The 19715-nt window shown below is 43.7% G+C and overlaps 1 protein-coding gene across 5 annotated transcripts in view; it reads left to right on the top strand.

Moving 5' to 3' along the window:
- Positions 1 to 19715, top strand: part of SH3PXD2A (SH3 and PX domains 2A) — a 238667-nt gene that overhangs the window by 108506 nt on the left and 110446 nt on the right. The window contains exon 1 of one of the 5 annotated variants that reach the window (XM_068197989.1): positions 16730 to 16748. The exons of the other annotated variants lie outside the window; for them this stretch is intronic. Coding sequence (XP_068054090.1) covers positions 16747 to 16748 — 2 coding nt within the window. The 5' untranslated portion in view covers positions 16730 to 16746. Of the gene's footprint in view, positions 1 to 16729; positions 16749 to 19715 lie in introns of those variants that run through there. 5 annotated transcript variants of the gene reach the window in all.

Raw genomic sequence — 19715 nt, 5'->3', positions numbered from 1 at the left:
GCTTTTTTTATTTCCTATCTAGCCTTGTTTTAGGAAAATGTCTGGTGAGAATAAATATAGTTGCTTGTTCATTGTTAAATGCATATTGCACGCAGAAAACATTGCAACAAAATAAGCCTGTTACACTCTGAGACATGCTGATTATCACAGTTTCCATTTAGGGTCTGCAAGTAGGTTTGCAAAGGTTGCTTGATCCCACAACACCACATTTATGATGCAAAGACACATCCCTGTGTGCCAGGCAGAAACAGACACCCAGAAGAGGAGTTAGGTCCTAAGAGTTATGGAAGAGTTCACATGGAGGATCTCAAATGGAGATTATGAGTCTGCTTGAAACTCCTGTCTGTTTTCTGTACTGGTGCAGGCCTACAGCACCTCTGCAAGGCAGGGGACTGGGACCCAGACCCACTCCCAGACATACACTAACCATTATGGCTTGCATCCCTTGTCCCTACTCAAAGTTGTAGAAGGCCTGTTTGGAATTTTCAAGTCATCCCTTCACTCCCCTCTGGAAAAACAAAAAAGACTGAATGTTCTTAGCCCAAGCCTTGCATCCTATTCCAACCTAGTAATAAGTATGATTTATTTCCCTGAAAAATGTAGAGCAATAACCTGATTAAATCTCACTTCACTAATGTCTGCAAGACATTAATCTAGCGGGGTTAAAACAAATCCTACCTCCTCTTCTGTAAGCAAACAGATCTTAGGGAAGGTGTCTAAGGTTTCTGCTGGGAGTGCTTCACAAAAGATGTATTGTTGAAACTGAAGATTAGTCTCTACAAAAAGATGATGTAAAAGCCAACGGAAACATCTTAGTGTTTTTCTTCTGTGAACTGAGGGGGAAGGGAGGAGATCTAAGGCTCACTGGACCACTGTGTAGGGTCTGGGGGAAGGACACCTCCAGGGCGATTCTGAACCTCAGCAGGCACTGCAGGAAGGAGCATGATTCCAGAGAAATCCCAATTTATTCCCTTGTTTTCTTACTCTGCCAAGCCCCTCCAGAAACAGTGAGGCAGTAGTGTCCAAGCCCTGTGAATTCAGTCTTCTCTGAACCTCATGGTTCATCATTCCTCTCACTAGAGGTAGGGCTGTAGCCTGGAGGCATCATCTAGACTATCCTAATTATGTTATCTATTTCTTCAGCTGCTTGTTTTAGCCCTCAGCACAGAGGTGGTTTGTATGTTGATCTGTCAGCATAGACATTGGCATTCAACTTGCTGTGTTAAAGAACAGTAAGCAAGTGACTCAGCCACCGAGGGGCAGCAAACAGAATTGAATGTGCTGCCTTCATGTCTCCTCTCTGTGCACAATGAGATGATCTTTAATTTCATGGTGACGTGCCCAGTTTTTATGCAGCAGCTTGGCCTCATAAGACAAAGCCTGACCTAGGGTTTAATTAACTATCTAATTTTCAGGAGTGTAACCTTAATCCCATGGGCATTTGTGTTGTTGAGCCCAGAGAGTCCATTGAGTTATTGTGTGTCAGTGACTAAACCTGTGCTTCCAGACAGAAATACATGGAAGCTTTAACTTCGAGGGAGGAGACACAAAAATGTCTAGTTGACCTTGCAGCTGGAATGTGCAGAGAGGTATCCATGCCTTTAATTGCTGAGCCATGGCTTGCAATGGTGCACTAATCTATGTAGCACTGCATTAATTCAGCCGCAAAGCTGAGATCTTCACTTCTGTTCCTATTGTCCTGAAAGACACCAAAATTCCCCTGCAGTTCCTTAGGCACTTTTACAAATGTGTTGCTGGCTTCTTCCTTACAACCCTTCATCTGCCCTACCCTTGCCTCCTCCCTGCTTCTTTGTGCGGTCCTGTCCGGGTTATGCCGTGTTTGGCTCGCCGGCTGCTCCCTACAGAGTCATTTCCTACTGCTGCCGTGCTCCGACTGCCCGCAGCGCTGAGCAGCACACGGTCCAGCTGCAGTAAAAGCTGGGCTTTCCCAGTGCTCTCATAATCTGGCCAATTTGTTCGGTTGAATTCACAGCTTAGGTTTTCTGTTTCCTGTTTTGGTGATGGTCCAGGCTTTTGAGTCCTGTGACAATAGGCAGAAGGTATTTCTTCCAGCCCATTAAATCTCTTCTGTGTACAGCAGCTCACAGGCAGAGAGCTAGAGAGATGTCTCAAGAAATCTCAGCATTTGTACTGGCTGACAGTCTCCTCTGAGCCTGCTCCTGCTGGTGGATATAGCTCCAGGCCAGATAGCTCCCAACAGCAGGTTTCCTTCATGTGGCATGGGAGACACCATAGGAGGACACCAAATTCCTGCGTGGAATGGTGAGGGAGCATTCTCAGGCTGTTTCACATGGTGGAAGCATGGCTTTTGCAAGGGAGCTGGCGGGCCATGGGAGCAGTGATGTGCCAGGCAGGCTTGGGAGCTCCAGTGACAGTGTTCCTGGGGCAGCTCTTGCTCCATCCCCTGGATTAGCTGCAGGGGAAAAGAAAGCAAGCTTCAAACCATCGGCCCTGGTACAGGAGGAGCATTCTCAACTGCCTCTGTTTCCAGTATGTGACATCTTAGTGTCTGGGCAAACACCTGTGTCTGTAGGCAAATGGCTGGGCTTGTGTCCTTTACCATGCCCATGTAAGGGCCAGATCCTGCACTGCCATGGGAAAAGACACTGTGAAGAAGGAAGTGTGTTTTTATTTATCCTTTATTCTAAGTAAACACCATGTCACTAAAAAACTATTCATTTACTGGATACTTCTGTGAATAATTATAATGACTGATAACTAAACCAGAGGTAGATTAATTTCAAATTTCTGCTGAGAATTTAAATTCAAGGCTGAGGTCAGGCCAGGGTTCACAGTCAACAAACAAAATCTCAGAAACCAATATTTTTAATGATTCTATTTTACTAGAAATAACAAAAATACCCAAAAAGTAGGATTAATCAATTAGACATTGCATATGGTTTACTGGTCTTAGGGCTTTTTTGCAGTGAGTTTCAAAATATCACAGCCACACGACTCTTGTGAGCGTTTGTTTTTTCTTTGTGTCTAGATCCAGTCTAAAGAGCAGATCAAGAGCCAAGGATTCAGTTCTCCAATACTTCCCTCTATAGAAATGCATGCAGTCTCAAACAAGATTTCTGTTTAAACCACCACTAATAATATTATCAGCTGAATTTAAAGCAGTGTTCAGTATCTGTGAATAATTTTCCTCTGAGAATCATAAAGCAATTTTCAAACAATATACAAATCCAGAAAAGCTAGGGAACTTATAGGTATATGACATATTATGAGGGTTCATGCAGAAAATGGAGTTAATGCTGAAAGTACCTTTACTAAAGAACAGAAATGCTCTATTGTTGTCTGTAGCCATGAGCTTTACTGATCATATCTCTATCAATTAAATATTGGTGTAACACTCGGATGCTCTGATGCCAGGCAGCCACTGTGAAATGGAAGCTGGATTCTCCTCTTATTCTTAATGTATTACAAATTCCTGATGAGGATGCTGAACAGAAATAGCCAGGGTAATGGAGGGACCATGTTAAGGAAGCTGCTTTAATTTATGAGTGCATTGGTGCTAAAGCACAGCTCTCTAGAACACTATTTTCTATCTATAAGCATGACTGTGTCTATATACAATTATTTCTGTTTCCTAGATCTGCTCTGTAATAACAATTAAATTACCTATTGGTAGAGGAGGAAAAGTTTTCATGTGTGAAGTATTTGTATTTATTCTGATTTGTTTGATATTATGAAAATATTTTTCACTTACATTTCAACCCTTATATTTAATTGCTTTTATTTCACTTATATTTTATATTTTATCACTTTTGAATTGTATTTCCCAATACATTGGACAGCTGAGTCTCTGAGCAGATGTGCTATGAGGAAAGCTGACATTCTTTTTTGTGATTGCTCTTTCTTACAGGACTGCAGTGCAGATAATTTCCACATCATTTAGGAATGTGCTCAGCACCAGTTAATGACAATTGGCATTAGAGTCTGAACTTGGCACTGTTACTGTGGCTGCTCAGTGCACACATTTTATTTGGGAAATTTGTTCCACTTGAGAGAGGCAGAGTGGAAACTAATTTCCCTAAGAAATGCAAAATGAGAAAATAGATAGAGGTTTCATTTTTCTTTGATTTTTTTACCTGGGAAGTAAATTATGAAACACAGAGTGGGAAAAGTTCTGATTAAAGATTGTGACAGGAGAAGGCAGTTAAAACTCACTGTTTGAAGGGAAGAAAAATTGCATATTCTCAAAGAATTATTTATTCACCAAGGTTTAGGTAGCTAAGGATGCAATAATGCTTTAGGGCTGTTATTGCCAAGAGCCTTGCTTGGCTACTCCTAATTAGTCCCCCAGCTCTCACTGATTTCACTGGGAATTAGGTACCACAGCTCTTTGAGCATCTCCATTATAGTAGAGCACCTGTGTTTATTTTCTGAAATATGCTTGGTTTAGGGTTGTATTTATTAGTAATATTTGGCCTCAGCACCTAAATTTGTGGAAAGAAAGTCTCTTTGGCTTTTAGATCTCAGAAGTGCTTTACAGTATCCTGCTCACAGCGTGGGACTGTCACAACCTGTGGCTGAGAGGTCAGGCAGCCCAGGAGCAGAGGAGGCAAGTGTGGCCAATCCCCAGTTGTGACCCGGAGAGCAGGAGCTCAGTCTCTGGGCCACAGTCAGGTGAGGCTGTGGTTCCCCCTGTGTGTGCTGCCTTTCATCAGCGCTCCTGATCTCTGGAAGGCTTGGAGATCATTATCTTAAATAAACGAAGCCAGTGCAGGAATGGAAAAAAGGAAACAACAGATTCATTACTCGTTTTCTTCTTTAGTTTCACATGGGACTTTCCCTTTTGTTTGTAGCATATAAACTGATTTGGACTGGAGTATCAAATGGAGGGTATTGAAATTTGCTACTGGCTGCAGAATTGGTGATACCAGCAAATAACTCAGCCTTCCTGAGAAAAGATTGAAATTTTTTTGCTACTCTTTCAGAAAATGAAAGAAGAAATTACACATAGATAAATATAAAATAATAAACCTGAGGGAAAATGGAAAGCATGCTAAATGAAATATGTTCAGCAACCAGAAAAAAAAAAAACCTATAGAAAAATGGCACCTGGAGCAACATGAGCTTTTATTCCTTGCCTTGGGTATCACATTTGGGTTGGCTCATGCTTTTAGGCCTGACTCTGAAAGGACACAGAGCTGAGAGGAGCAAAGACAGTTTAATGTACTGACACTCAGCACTGGCAGCCAAGTGTACAGAAATAGCTTTTGCCTGGATTGGTTATAAGCAAGCTGCAGGGTTTAAAAGTGGGATGCTGTCATGGGCACAGGATGGATTAAAAATAAACAGACTTACTTGAAATTCATCAGTATGAGAATGAGATAAGAGCTCTGCCAACACCCAGCAGCTTCAGCAGTGGCACTGGATGCTGCCTTGCTGGGGCGAAACACAAGAGAGTGTCAGAGCTAGTTAAAGTTCACTGTTTATGAGCACAAATTAAAAGAAAAACAACTTTTCTTTCACTGTAGAAGAGTAGTGACTGAGAGGTGTTTTGAAATGCAGAGATGTTGCCTTTAGAAAAACTAAATGCCAAACCTGTTGGCTCAAGATCTTTTTTCCTGTCCAGTAATTTTACTCATATCCTAAAGGAGTAATCACTGCTGATAATTTGCCAATGCTTATTTTGTAGATTAGAAAGTAATAGTTTGCTTACTGTTTAACTTAAACCATAAAATTTCTTCTTTCTGGAGAAGCTGAGTGGTTAATGCAAGGTACTGGGAAATTTGCTTCTTACTGTCTCATTGATTTATTTTGTGATGTTGGAAAGGCCTCTTACATCTCTTGGCTCTACCTGCTGAATGATTGCAGAGTTTTGGTTTCAGAGATTTGCTAAGAGGATTTGATTCTGGTAAGGAAACCCCATTCTTTCCATAATACAGTTTTAGAAGTGACCAGTTTCAAAAATAATTTGTTTTGCAAAATCATCACTCAATGTTGGAAGAAACATTACTTCCAGAATCTGTCAGGAAAGCTTGTGCTGCTGGTGCTCCTAGATGCAAAACCAGTTAGAAAGTCAAAACAGTAAATTTATTTGTTTATGGAAGTGAGGGAAACCTGGCCTAATGAGGCAGGGTTGGATCAGAACCAAAATAACTGGATTCAGAGATTATCAAGTTTGTTGTTAAGGATTTGAGGTGCCAGTTATCCTTGAGCACACACTTCTAGAGAGGTTTGGCTCGATGCCATGGGATCTTCTGGAGTTCTCTGTTTAAAGGCAGGTGATGCTTGGTTTGCAGCCCACAGGGTTGAAATGCCCGTGCTTATAGACACAAAAGAGATCTTTATCTCCATACAGAAGAGAAGTGTCTGGTCCTCATGTTCTTTGTGGATAAGCCTGGAACTAAGGAGAGCAGGAGGGATGGAGACTTCCTTTTCTTCTCTGGGTTTCCTGCTCTGGTGAGCCCCTGCTGGCAGGTTAATTGCACACTGTCACCATTGACTCATCACCTGCCAGGCAGGAGGAGCTGGGGTGGAGTTTTCTACTCACTAACATGACAGAGTTGAGTATAGCCCGTCTTGTCCTCTGTGTGTCACATCTCTGGAAAGCAAGAATAGGCAGCTTATGTTGCAGATACGATTACATCACAGAGAAGAGCACGGCCTGTCAGTGCTGTGTCTATAATATGGTCACACTGTTGTTTGATGAAGATCTTTCACTCTGAAGAGGAGGGCTCTAGGGACAGACATGCTTAATGGGGTGGTTGCTGCCAGGGTGATAAGTCATCCCCCAATGGTGCCTAGGGTCAGATGGGTTTTTTTCAGTGGTCTGCTCTTGCTGTTGTCGATTGCCGTGTAATTTTGACATTGCTTGTCTGGAGAGTCCCTTTGTTTTTAGCACTGTTGAGGATCAGTAGCCTCATTGGTTATAAAAGTCTCATGTACACATGCCTAGTGTGACCCTGTGTGTGATTTTGAACTGTTTGGGGGCAAGGTAAGACATCCCATTACATTTGATAGGATTTTATCAGGCTGTACTATATGTGACAAGGGAAGGTGTTGCTTACAATGTATTTTAATGCTGTTTACCACCACAGGCCAGGTGGAGTTGAAATCTCACGTTTATTTAAGGTGAAGCATTGCTGGTAAGCAATGGTAAACACTGGTAAGCATAGGTGATGTTCCTCAGTAAACAGGACTTTGAGAGTCTCTGGCACTGCCCTTTTCATCCAGCAGTTGCCTCTGAAGGGAGAGGAGGAAGCCTTAGCAATCAAAGGGTGCTGAACAACAGGTAAAGCAAGTCACGTCTCTCTGGAGAGCTGCTGCCTCTCCTGCATTTTGTTGAGATGAGAACTAGGTTTTGGTTCTGGCTTGGTTGAATCATATTATTATTTTTCAGTGTACCTGTCTTTACCCGTTCATCTCAGGGCACCAAAGAGTTTGTGCTAGAAATCCATTCCATTACATACACGGGACTCAGTGTTTTGTGTCTGTCACAGAGATTTGCATTCAGCTCCCAATGCTGTTGCAGGTAAAAATCTTGTTTATAGCAAGCCTGGGAAGAAATCCCAACTTTTGTGACAGTAGGGAGTCATGCCCTGGAGTGCTGCCCATGTCCCAGGTGATCTCTTTTGCTCTCTCTTCTGTCTCTTGAGAAATGGGGTACCTTTAGGACTGTGTATATATAAAAAAATACCAGACCTCAAGTGGCTCTGGCTGAAGGAGACACAGTGATCTATTAGTAGATTCATTTCCACCCTTTCCATCTTCCTGACTGGTCTGCTGCTGACTGTCTTTCATGCGTGCTGTTCCCAGGAACACAAGCAGAGGATCAAATAACAACATGTTTTGACTCCAAACTCTGGAATGACTTATCATGCTATCAAAGCTTTTGATTTAATTGAAATTTCACAGATAACCCTAGACCTGCTTTTAAGTGCAGACTCAAGAGGCAGTGGGAATTCAATTAACCACTCTCTTCCCCCCCACCCCCCCACCCCCAATCACACCATCACCCTTCTCTTTTAAGGCTTGCATCTTGTTGGGGAGTTTTATGGAAGGGATTTGCTGCTGCTTATCTCCAGCTAGGGCTGTGTGTCTGGGTTCAAAGATACCCTTTGTTTTTGGACCTCTTTCTTTTTCCAGTTATGCAGAGTTTGATTGGAATGACCCTGCTGACAGTGATGGACAATTTGAGATTGACAGTGATGCAAGGATTGCAGAATTTGCTGTGTTAAAAGTAGAATTCTTTCCTTGTTTCCTTGTTCATCTCTTAAAACAATTGGCCTAAGCTCAGGAAGATGTTAATTTAAACAGATCTTAGATATATAGTGAGTAGAGGATTGACTGTGGCTTTGCAATACTTTAGTATAATCTAATAAATGCTGGTTATTTGCTGGATTCTTGCAAGCTGTATTTCTTCACAACTCCAAGGAGTTTTAATAGCCACTCCAGTAATGCTGACTGCAGTGCACTGTGGTAAACCTCAGAACATTGTGTATGTCTGATTACATTTGCTTTCAATTACAGTCTTGTGGGTCTGAAAAATCACAGCAGTTCAGGCTCGTTTGGGAACCACCACAAAAAATCACCAGTAACCTGAGATAGCTAGTACTTGAAAATATAAAAGAATAAAATGTTGAATGTTGGGGACTAAAAAAGTATATTTTGCTTTATGAGGAATATGGCAACAGCTGTAGGATTAGAACATCTGGGGCACCATATCTAAAAGATAAACCTTTTCCTTTCCCATCCAAGTGTGCCAGGAGTGAAGTGTGAGTGACTCATGCCAGAGACAGCGTTCATCAGAGGCTTGAAATTCTCCTGGTGCACTAGTGAATTAGCAATGCTGCTGTCTCTGCTGCTCCCCATTGGATAGATTGCTGGTACTTTTCCTAAGGATTAGAACCTCACCAACATCATCCTCCCTTTCTAGGGAAGCTACATAGTTCTTGAGGATGCTAAAATTAAATTAATCTTACTTCAGAACACGCTATTTTGTGGAGATGTTGATTATCCTCTAAATCTTACTAAAAAAGGAGCTTTCTTTTCATGAGAACATTTAACCAAAAAGGAACCTCTCAGTTCCTGTTGAAATATGGTCCCAAATCCCTGAAATCAAATAGTTTTCATGGGCCCTCCTGAGCAGCAGGATGGCTGTGGAGTGAACAAACATGTACGGAGACATCTGGCAGACAGCTTTGCAGGTGATCCGTTCTGCAGTGGTGCCCAGGTCTCTGGGTTGGGACTTGATCTGCCTCTGGCAGTCCTGAGGTGTGTCTGGTGCTGCCAACATAATTCCTCAACTCTTCCAGCAGGCAGCTCTGGGACAGCATCAGCCATGTGCACGATCCCTTTCTCCTGTGCCAGCCTCTGGCAAGCAGAAAAAGAACTCATGAATGCATTAAAGTGTAAGCCCTGGTGCAACCCTTGGTTGGGGCATTGAGAATATTTGGGAAGTAAAAGAGGAGCAGGAAGGGTTTTGCTGTGAAAAAGCCCAGCCACAGCACTGTGGCACTGGCAGTGGTGTTGTGAATTTTCACCCCAAGTGAGGAGAATTAGTTCAGCTATTCAGAACACAGGAGCAGAAAGTGGGGTGTAAGGTTCTCATCAACCCCTGAAAGTAAGGGCAAATGCAAAATGAGTAGTACCTAGGGCAGCTTTTACTCTTGTAGTGGGAACCAGTACACCTTGCTAGTGTTCTACATTTCTTCCTAAAAGATGGGACATTTAAGCAACACAGCTCCTAAATTTGGGTGGCACATGAGTAAGAGAACTGAGCACTTTCTGTGGTCCCAATGACAAGGTTCTTCAGCTTGCACATAACCTCTGCAGTCCCCGCAGCTGGCCGGGATGCTGAGGCATCTTGCAGGCTCTGGCTTAGTTCCTTCACCTCCACACATCTCTGCAATGAAGCTAAGGCCAGGCTACTGCCGAAACTGCATACAGCTGTAAACTCTTGCAGTGGAAAGCTCTCTTATTGTTTGTCTCAAAGCACAAAGCAGGCTTCTGTGGGATGGGTTAGCAATGCTCCCGATGCATCAGTGTCATCCCCTGGGGGAGGAGCAGCCCCTGGCCAAGCTGCACAGGCCATCCCAGCTAATGAGAGGCTTTTCTTACCAGCCCTTATAAATAAGCTTCTGTTAATGTTCATTGTTATCATGCTGGTGCTCATCTGAGTGTGCAGGAGGGGGTTGTGTTACAGATGCTTGGGGGAGGGAGGACAGGGTGACCTGTGCTGGCAAGTGAGAGAGCTCCAAAGGTGAGCCTGGGTTTCAATGAGAGGCAGACATTCAGCAAATGAGCAGAAAGCCTTGGATCCCTTCAATAAAGCAGTATGTCAGAATGGGGAGTTGCAAGAAGTAGGAGTTCTGAGGAGAATGGAGATAAAAGGAGGCTTTCAGGCAGGAGAGAGGATTACTGCTTTTTCCAGATGTAGCATTTGCATTTGGAGAAGGAGAACAGCCAAAAGGCCAGGCTGATGAAGGATGCTTTGTGGTGCTTCCAGCCTGTGAAAAAAATGCAGTTCTTTGAAAGTTATGTGCTTTTGGATTGTTAGGCAAGGGATGAAATAGACATCGTAGGAGCAGTCCCTTTCCCCCTCTTCTTATGGGAGGCCAGTCTCCAGTGATTTATATAATTAGTACTCTTTTTTTCTTCCTTTTTTTGCCTGCTTTCTCATAATGCTTTTTTTTTTTTTTTAATACAGTCTTGGTTCAATCATTCGGCATCCTCATAAATCAGAAAAATTTGTCCTTCCAGATTCCTGACAAGTAGTTTATATTTAGTTTTTTTGTGGACAGGCATATGAACGACTGAGCCCTGTTTTATTGCCCAATACATCCTGATGTCTGGCAGGATAAGCAGTGTTTGAGAGAAGATTGAATTAATATCAGCAAACAGGGAATTTTGGGCTTTAACAAACAAACATTGCTTTCTGACATTATTTTGTCTATCTGAATATATACTCAGAAAATCTCTGGTCTTATCTCCACTTTAGATTCATTCAGCTCAGATATACTCACATGCCACAGAATCACGTAAGTAGAATATGTGGTGATCAGTTTAAGAGAGGACTTACCCAAAACAGACAAAAATAAACCCATTTAACAGCTTACAGCTCTAGTGGTCCTTTGCAAGTTTCCTGAAAAAGTTTTGCCAGTCACGTCTGTTTCTTGTTTTAAGTCTTTATTTTCAAAACATCAAAGTAAATTCCTGATTTTGAATGAAGTAGGACACAGCCCAACAGAGACAAATGTCAAAAACATTTCACCTCGAAGAGTAATGCAGCTAGATAACATTAAACTTGCAGCCAGCCTCATCCCCAGAGCAGCCTCCTCCTCCCCCAGACATTAATGCACCTGGGTAGTTTCCTACACAGTGAGTAACTGTGTTGAATTCAACAGGAGCACACGTGCACCCAGAGTTATTTGTGTGTCTATGCGTGTAAGTTTGTTTGATGGGAATAAAAATTCTGGAGAGGGTTGGGATACAAAGGAGGTTCATTCATCAGTAGCCCCCTCTACAAATCATGTTAATTCTTCTTTCTTGCCTGGAGATGGGCAGGTATGGAGTATGTGCACACAGGCTTTGGGGCCAACACAACAATTTTAACTGGAATAAGTCACCAGCTTTCAAGGGAGGAGGGTAGGTAACATCTACTCTTGTAGACTCCTAAACACACATATCACAAAACAGCAGAAAGGCTTATTTGGCCTGATCGTTTAGAGGTTTGATATAGCAAATAATTTGTGTGTGCCCTGGATGCTCTTTTTATGCATTTATTTTTACAACCTTTTCATTTAAAAAAATGCCAAACCCCAGCTAAAAAGGGCATGAAAGCAATTAGATATCTATCTTCATCTGTATCCTTGAGGGGGCCTTTTAATTCCGTAGCTGTAAAATCAATGAAGCATCAATACAGTCTCCACAAGGGAAAGCAGCCACTCTGAGAGAAAGCAATAAGCAAGGCTGTGTAGAGCACCTTTGTTTGGCTGTGCTTGCTGTAACATCCTGTCAGACACCATTTTCACTGTGGTCTGTTCTGTGAGCAGAGGGAATTCATCCATCAAACAGGGCTTGGCAGGTCTCATTCCAGTATAATGGACTAGGTCATTGGAAGGTGTCTAGTGTGTGTTGTAGGCAATTTGCTTATTGTCTCCTATTCTACATATGTACCTAAATCTTTTACATGACATTTTTACATTGTGCTTTGTTCTTATCTCTTGCTTTCTTCTTGCTTTCTTACCTGACTGCTTTATCCCTGACTGCATCAGCTTCTCTGCCTCATGCTGGCATATCTTTTCTTGTGTCATTTTTAGCTGTCTCTGTTTTGTTTTGGTTTTTATTTTTCATTACCCTTACATCCCTTGGATATTGTTTTCTTCTTTCTCAATATGTTCTGTAATGTTTCCCTCAGCATTGCGACACTTTCTTCTATTTGTCCCACAGGTTCATTGGTTTTATTTGCTCTCTGATGTATTTTTTCTATCACTTTCTCCCTTCCCCAAATCTTTTCATCCCCAGTACCACATATGAGATAACAGAGGGATGACAGAAGGTACACAAGTTGCCTCATTGCTGGGTTAGCTGTTTGCATAGAGTACAGCCAGGATGAGCTAGTCTGGGGCTGGAATAGAAACTGGGAGCAAACCCTATGCCACCCTTGTATGTGTTAGTGGCCCTGATGACTGACCCTCAGCCATATGGGGAAACCTGCTCTTTTGCCTTGCTAAAGGCAACTCTTAGGGAGAAAAGGAGAAGTCATGGAAAACTAACTTGGCAGAAATAAAATCACCAAGGTTTTTTGCTGTTTTGTAACCTGTAATTTTTGTAGAAGTTGTCTCTGTGGTCTGCCAAACAGAAATTCATCATCACCAGCCTGGAGTTCCTGGGTAATTAATCTTCTGTGGTGGATAAGGCAGGCTGGATTTTCAGTCTGCAGGCATGGAGAGCTGTGAGCTAACCTGCAGCACTGCTGAACCTTTTCTCTCTCCCCTACTTCTCCATTTTCCCATGACCTTAGGAAAAAAAAAAAAAGAGAAATCCCCACTTCATAGCTCTTTTTTTTTTACTAAATCACACTTTATGGAACACAGTTTTAATGCTGTATGGTGCGTGTTTAATGATGTCCATATGGGTTTGTGGGTACAGGAATTAAATACATAACGGTTCACGATGACATAACACGGAAATGCAACTCCCGCAGTGCTGGTGTGTAGGCTGTAAAGGGTTATTAATAAAAATGAAGGTTTTAAATAGAAAACAAGCTTAGCAGCACCGTTTTGGCCTCAGGCCCATCTCTGAGTGATGGAAAAAAAAGAGACTGGAATATATGGTCTTTCCTCAATACATGAAAATAAATACATTTTACCACCATCCCCTGCTAAACATTTCAGAGAGAAAGCTGCAGGCCTGATGCATGGCATCTCTCTTCAATCAGAGCCTGAGCTCAGGGAGGTCTGGAGGGGATATTTCAGCAGGGTGCAGGACACATCAAACAAATACTAAAGGGGAGATTGATGCCTTAGATTATTAAAATGGGGTAAGGCCACAATGTTTTGATTGGCAAAACCTTTCAACAGTTGGACATTAGTATTTCAGAAGAGCAAACCGTTCTGTTTGTGGGTGAGCCAGGAAAATAACAACTCACACAGTTTGGGGGAATGACCTCAAGGAAATCCCATCCTCTCTTGTAACTAGAGTTGCTGGATCAGTAAGTCAAGGAAATTACATAATATGCCTATTAATATTAGAGACAAAGAAAAGCAAGTTTACTTTTCTATGTTCAGGCTTGCTCTCTCTGTAGTTGCCCCAACATTTTGTTTTAAGTATTCGGAATAAATGAGCCAGCAGTGGATGATGTGGTGAGCATCTCCCTCTGAATGCTGTGTCTGAGACACCGCTCACTGGTTTGCCACTGGTTGTTACTGACAGGAACTGTATGGGCAGCACCAGCACTAATTGAGTCTGTCTTTACCAATGTTTTTGCCGCAGTTTTAGCTGGTCCCAGAGCAAAACACAAAGATTTAACTGCACACAAACTAGCTCTAGAGTCTGTGGCTTGGGATTTTCTACTTTGTGGACATCTCTAAATTACCTCCAGGTTGTAGACTAGGACAAGATCAATGCTTCACAGCAGTTGCATAAGGGTCAGGACATGTCTGAACCAAAAGTGATCCTGCCCTGGTTCCCGTTTTGGGAAATCCATATACTCACAGCTGTGTCCCCCTGCTCAGTCTGCTCACATTCTTCAGCTCCAGCCCCATGCTCACCTCAGCCCATCATTGCATCCCTGGATTCCAGCAGACTGCTTTCCCCAGCAGATGGCCGTGGAGGATGCAGAAGGAATGCAGGAGGAATAAGACTTTCTTGCTTTATCTCGTGCTGTCTGGGGCAAATTCCCACTCTCTGTCAGTTTCTTGGTGCTTCCAACTGTTGTTTATTGTGAGGCACAGATGTTGTTAGCTCAGTGGTTCTGTCCAACCACCAGATACTTCAGCAGAAGAGAACTCAGCCCGTTATATGGAATTGCAATTCAGGCTGAACAGATGGCAGCGCTTTTTTTCCCACCTGACCATAGCTGGGACAGTGAACAGAAATGTGGGAATGTGGCTCAAAATACTCTCCCTATGCACCAAGCCCTGTGCTGCTCTGTTCACCCTTCAATCTCCTGGCTTGAAGCCAAGATCCTCCTCTAAAAATTGGTTAGAAAAACTACTCCCTGCTTGTGTTCTGACAGAAGAGATGGCTGGGCTCTGTTGCACAAGGCATGCTTCCACCCGCTTGCTGCTATACTGTGGGTCCTCTCAGGCACAGCTAAAGCTTCTGGAAAATGGTTTTAAGTCTATTTATCCAAATTTCTTTATGCTGACAGATGTCAGTTGTTTGTCTTCTGAAACTGGCCTTTTCAAGAATAGGTATTATGTCCCTTTAAATAGCACAAACCACATGGGAACACATTATTTTTGTCCCTAGCTGTACTAAAATCTTCCCAGGGATTGTTCCTAATAATAATACTGAAAAGAAAGCATCATGTAAGTCATCCAGTATTAGCAATGGCAATAGTACTGCATTGCCCTTCTATAGACTTATCTCACTCTACACCTAGAGGTATGGCCTAAACATGAACCCTCTCAGCTAGACTGTGAAATACAGATTTTATTTTAGAACCCGGGAAGCAAAAGTATGAAAGTGGTTTTGAAAGGTCACCAAGGATAGAACGGGAGCCAGAAGGTCTGGATTTTAGCCTCATGTTGAGACTCTTGGCATACTTTCTGCCATTTGCCTCTGCAAACACCCCTAGCATGCCAGCAGTTTGACTTGCTGATATATAACTTCAGGATCTACTGGAGTGGGTCAGCGTCAATGTCAATTTTTGCAAAATTCTATATTTGAAGAAAATGTGCTAAAGAAACGTCGAACTGGTTTGCCCTAGGTTACAGGGGGACTAGTCTTCAGGATGCCTTTGAATTCTCTGCTTCAACCGCTGGTCTCATAGTCCTCTGGAAAACCACACACTCACCCCCTACTTGCCAGCATGTGAAGGGGGATCCTGATCTCAAGATCGACCTCACCCTGTTGTCTTCTTCCCCAAACTGTGGTGAATTGCCTGATCTGAAGTCCTCTGCAGAAGTGGCAGCAACCAGTCCACACTTCTTTGTATGCCAGGACAGCACAAAGAGCAGGGTGGGCTGTAGCTGTGATGTGGAGGAAGAACCCACATTTGTGCCCAGATGCCCATGGCAGTTCTGGAAGGGATCGTGTGAGCATGGAGAAAGGCAGGAGGGCTGATAGTTGTCTGCATCTCCCTCTTCTTTCTCAACCAAATCTCTGTAAGAACTGGGAGCACAGTCTGCTGTAGAAGATAAACTGCTCAGGAGCCTACACTTTGTTTGAAATCAGTCTGTGTAGGGCTGCATGCTTGGCTCACTGTGATTATTCCATCTACAAGTCCTTGTCCAGAACCAGCCCTTGGTGTCCCTTGGTGTCCTCTGCTCTCTGCTTCAGCTGCCTGCTCCACTGTTTGTCCTTTGTGTCCCTTCCTGCAGTCCTTGCTGATGGCAGCCTGTGCTGGAGGTACCCCCAGCCCCTGTTTGTGCAGGGAGGTTCGGCTGGGCCTGTTTAAGCTCTCAGGCAGATGTGGAGCTTGAGCAGAGCTTTCCTTCCCAAGGGGGTGAAAGAGGGATGTGTCAACAGTGTATTGCTCTTCCCCTGGCTTTGTTCTCTCCCTGTATGTCCTGTGCTTCCCATCCCTTCCTCTTGTGCGAGTTGTCCTGCAGGCTAACATGAGCACAGCCACCTTGCACAGACCTTTAACTGCCAGTCCCAGGAGCTACTAAAACATTCCCTTGGCACATACTCCATTTACCCACTCCATTTACCATGTGGCCCTTGCTTCAACACATCTTTTCCCCCCACAGGACCCTTTACTAGTCTGTGCCTTCTCACTAATTCTGTGGTCACCAAATGTGTGACCTTCCTAGCAGCTGGCACGCTCCAGCATTCTGACCAGAGCCCCTTTGCTCTGTCCTCTATGGCCACTGGTGCTGCAGACAGACCTTGTCCTAAGCAAAGCTGTCCCTGAGTGTGCCTGTGCCAGTGGGTGAGAGAACGCGCCCTTGCATGTGGCTTTTGTTCTCAGTGCACAGCCCACCTCCCAGAGCAGCAGATAAACACAAACAGCCTTTTTCTGCTGTTTAATGAGCAAAGCAGAGCAGTGCCTCTGAGCTGCTCCTTCAACAGCGAGGGCATCATCACGTCCTGAGCCTTATGTGAGTAAATCTGTCATCAAGATTTAGTCTTTCTTTTGTATAACTTTATGTAGCAGCTCATCTTAAACTTGTAAAAGCATTTTGTGGGAAATTATGCGTGGGAGGTGGGCAACTCCTTCCATGTATTGCCAGCTAATCTGTAGTGCTCTCCTTTATCATAACAAATGAGGCAGGTTTCTCAAAAGCAGTATCTTGTGCTGTTCTTTTATCTCTTTCCTTTTGCTTTAAGTCTGGGGATGGGGTTCTGCCCTGGACAAGGGCACAAAACATGGCTCCAGGACTCCTGGTTTCTGTCTTGAACACTGGATGCTCATCACTGTGCTAAATCCTGCTTATGAAGTATCTCTGTGAACTGCAAAGGGGTGTAGGTACTCAAAATACTGTGTTTAAATGTAAAAGAGGTAAAAAACCCCAGTGCCATAAAATGCCCAAAAAGCCAGGAAACTGGAACTCTTTCATCTGTTCTTAAGTTTGGTAAATAGAGAAACTTCTCCCTCCAGCTGGTGCCTTGCTCTCCCGCTATCCCAAAGTCATTTGTACTCAAAGCTCAAGGTTTTTGCAGTTCCTTGGGTAAAAATGTTTTGCACGCCCTGGGATCTGTCATCATTTCACACGTCTTCTGTTCTGCTGAGCCATCACCCCCTTCCTCCAAACTGGTAGGTGGCACAGGAGGTATCACATCATCCCTGTGGAGGAAACTTTGTACAAAAGTATCTTGGAATTTGGCAAAGCGCAGCTCTTTTCTACAGCGGGACTCATCTCCCCTTCAGTGGAAATTAAGTGTCTAAATCTTTTTGTCTTTCCCTCTTTGTCAGTTTTACAGTGTGTTCTGGGGTGAAGTTTTGTTGTGCTACATTTATTTCTCCTTGCCAAGACCTTCTTTATGGCTTTGATTTAAACAAAGTCCAATCAGACGCAGTGAAAGGCCATCATGTTCCAGTGCTGGGGATGGGCTTTGGGGGCTGTTTATCTTTTTTTCCAAGGATAACAGCACATTTGTGTTTGTGTTGTGTGTATGTCTTGGACTTACACAAAAACTTAAGGATCTGATTCTGGTGGGTCATGCTGGAAGGTATCCAAACCCGTAAATCTGGTCACTGTGCTTTTCCAAATGTTTATTGTGCTGTTTAAGCTTTTATGGGCTCTTGTGTGTATTACATATGGTCTGAATAAATGTAATGCAGTATTACTGTGCTTAGCTGAGAGGCAGAAGAGCTCCAAGGGGATCATTAGAGCTGGGGCAGCCATTGCCAGCATTTGGAGATGAGTTTCTTGGTTGAGCTTTGCAGGTTGCAAGGACCTTCAGCCCTGTTCCGTTGGTTTCTAAATGCCACTTATCTAAGGTTGCAGTGGTAGAAATAAGAAGAAGAGAGTTGCAATTTCTTGGATTCAGTACAGGATTCTTGCAGCAATTCTCCCCTTTCTGAAAGACTAATAGAAAGGACTGGACTTCCTATGTATTCCCTCAGTGCTGCTGCTGCTGCCTGTGGCAAGGTCTGCTCAGATTGCCAGTGGGACTCGAGATAATACTTTAAGGAATCAGTGGATGCATAGCAGGGCAGAAGTCAGCAGGGTTGCTGTAAGTGAGGAATCACCTGCAGACCCTAAGAGTCAAGGCTGCATTGCTCCTTCAGACAGATGGCAAAGAGGATCCATTCTCTGTCCCTCCAAGCCTACAGCTCCTCTGTGATCCTGGAGATCACACATGAGACAGCCAGACTCCAGCTGGTGGGAGCAGGGGCAGGACTTGTGTTTGAGAGCCAGCAATGTGAATGTGGTACCTGGCCCAGGCCACCTCTGGTGCCATAGTCCCAGCAGCTCGTGGGGAGCGTGCCATGGTCCTGTTGCTTCATATCCTTACTCCATTCCATCCTGATTGGATTGAGGGAAGAAACTGCAGATTAAAACCAGCCAAACTGTAGCCAGCCCTAACAGCTGTAAAACAGCCAAGCCAAGACCTTTGGACTCTCAAAGAATGGCCTGCAGTTCAGCTCTGGGCTTCCCTCCACTGGGCCAGTTTGCCTTCTGCTCCAGGCAGCCCTTCCAGGACCATCACTTCACTTCCACCTCTAACCCGACTAACCCAAGGAAGATAGGGGCTCACAGCCAAGCTTGCTGCCAACACTGTCCTTCTTCAGCTTGGGCTTTCTGCTTCCTCACCTCTGCCCTGTCTGGCTATTCCAATTGCAAGTTTGGGGCAGAAGCAGGTTTGTGTTTCTGCATCAGACATGCTGGCCCCTGCTAGGGTTGGCCATTAGGGCTGATGTAACATCAATAATCGCTCTTTGCTGAAATAGTGGAGGCTTCACAGAGGCATTGGGAGATGGAGATGAGACTGGGAAGAGTGGGGGAAGACTGGAAGCACTGGGAATCTGAGTTGGTCCTTTGCCTCTGGAGAGCTGAATTTGACTGTAAAACCTATTCTTATTGGTTTTTATGTATTTGATTTTTTATCAGGACTATAACTCAGATATCCACACTGTGTCAGCTCAAAGGTTGCACCATTGGAAAAATTGTTTAAAAATAAAGAAGTGGAGAACTATGTGCTTGTAGCTGGAGCGAGAATGCTCCTGGCTGCAAAAAATGAATATTTTTCTCTTCCTTCTCTGTTGCTTCAGGCTGAGGTTTAAAATGTGGGTTACTTCTGGCTCTGCTGAGATAGGAACAAAACCTCAGGTAACTACTGCAAACGCATTTAGGGAATTGCTTATGCCAGGTCCCTGATGCTGGATGCTGTGTGCTGGGAGAAGGAGTGACAGCACACAGCTGCAACCCACTTGGGTATGAAAGTGTTTGTGCTGTGGACCTTGATCCTCAGGAGCATGGGAACACTGAGTGATATCCTAGTGTTTGGACACCTAAAAAGAAGCAAGGCAAAGAAAAACAGCATCTTTTGATCCTCACAGAGCCTTTAGAACCATTTTTCTCTGGATAGAGGTTTTCCTGTGACCTGTGAAACATGAATAC

This window comes from Anomalospiza imberbis, chromosome 8, assembly GCF_031753505.1.
Source record: "Anomalospiza imberbis isolate Cuckoo-Finch-1a 21T00152 chromosome 8, ASM3175350v1, whole genome shotgun sequence".
Lineage (NCBI taxonomy): Eukaryota > Metazoa > Chordata > Aves > Passeriformes > Viduidae > Anomalospiza > Anomalospiza imberbis.
This window is presented reverse-complemented; position numbering and strand designations above follow the sequence as displayed.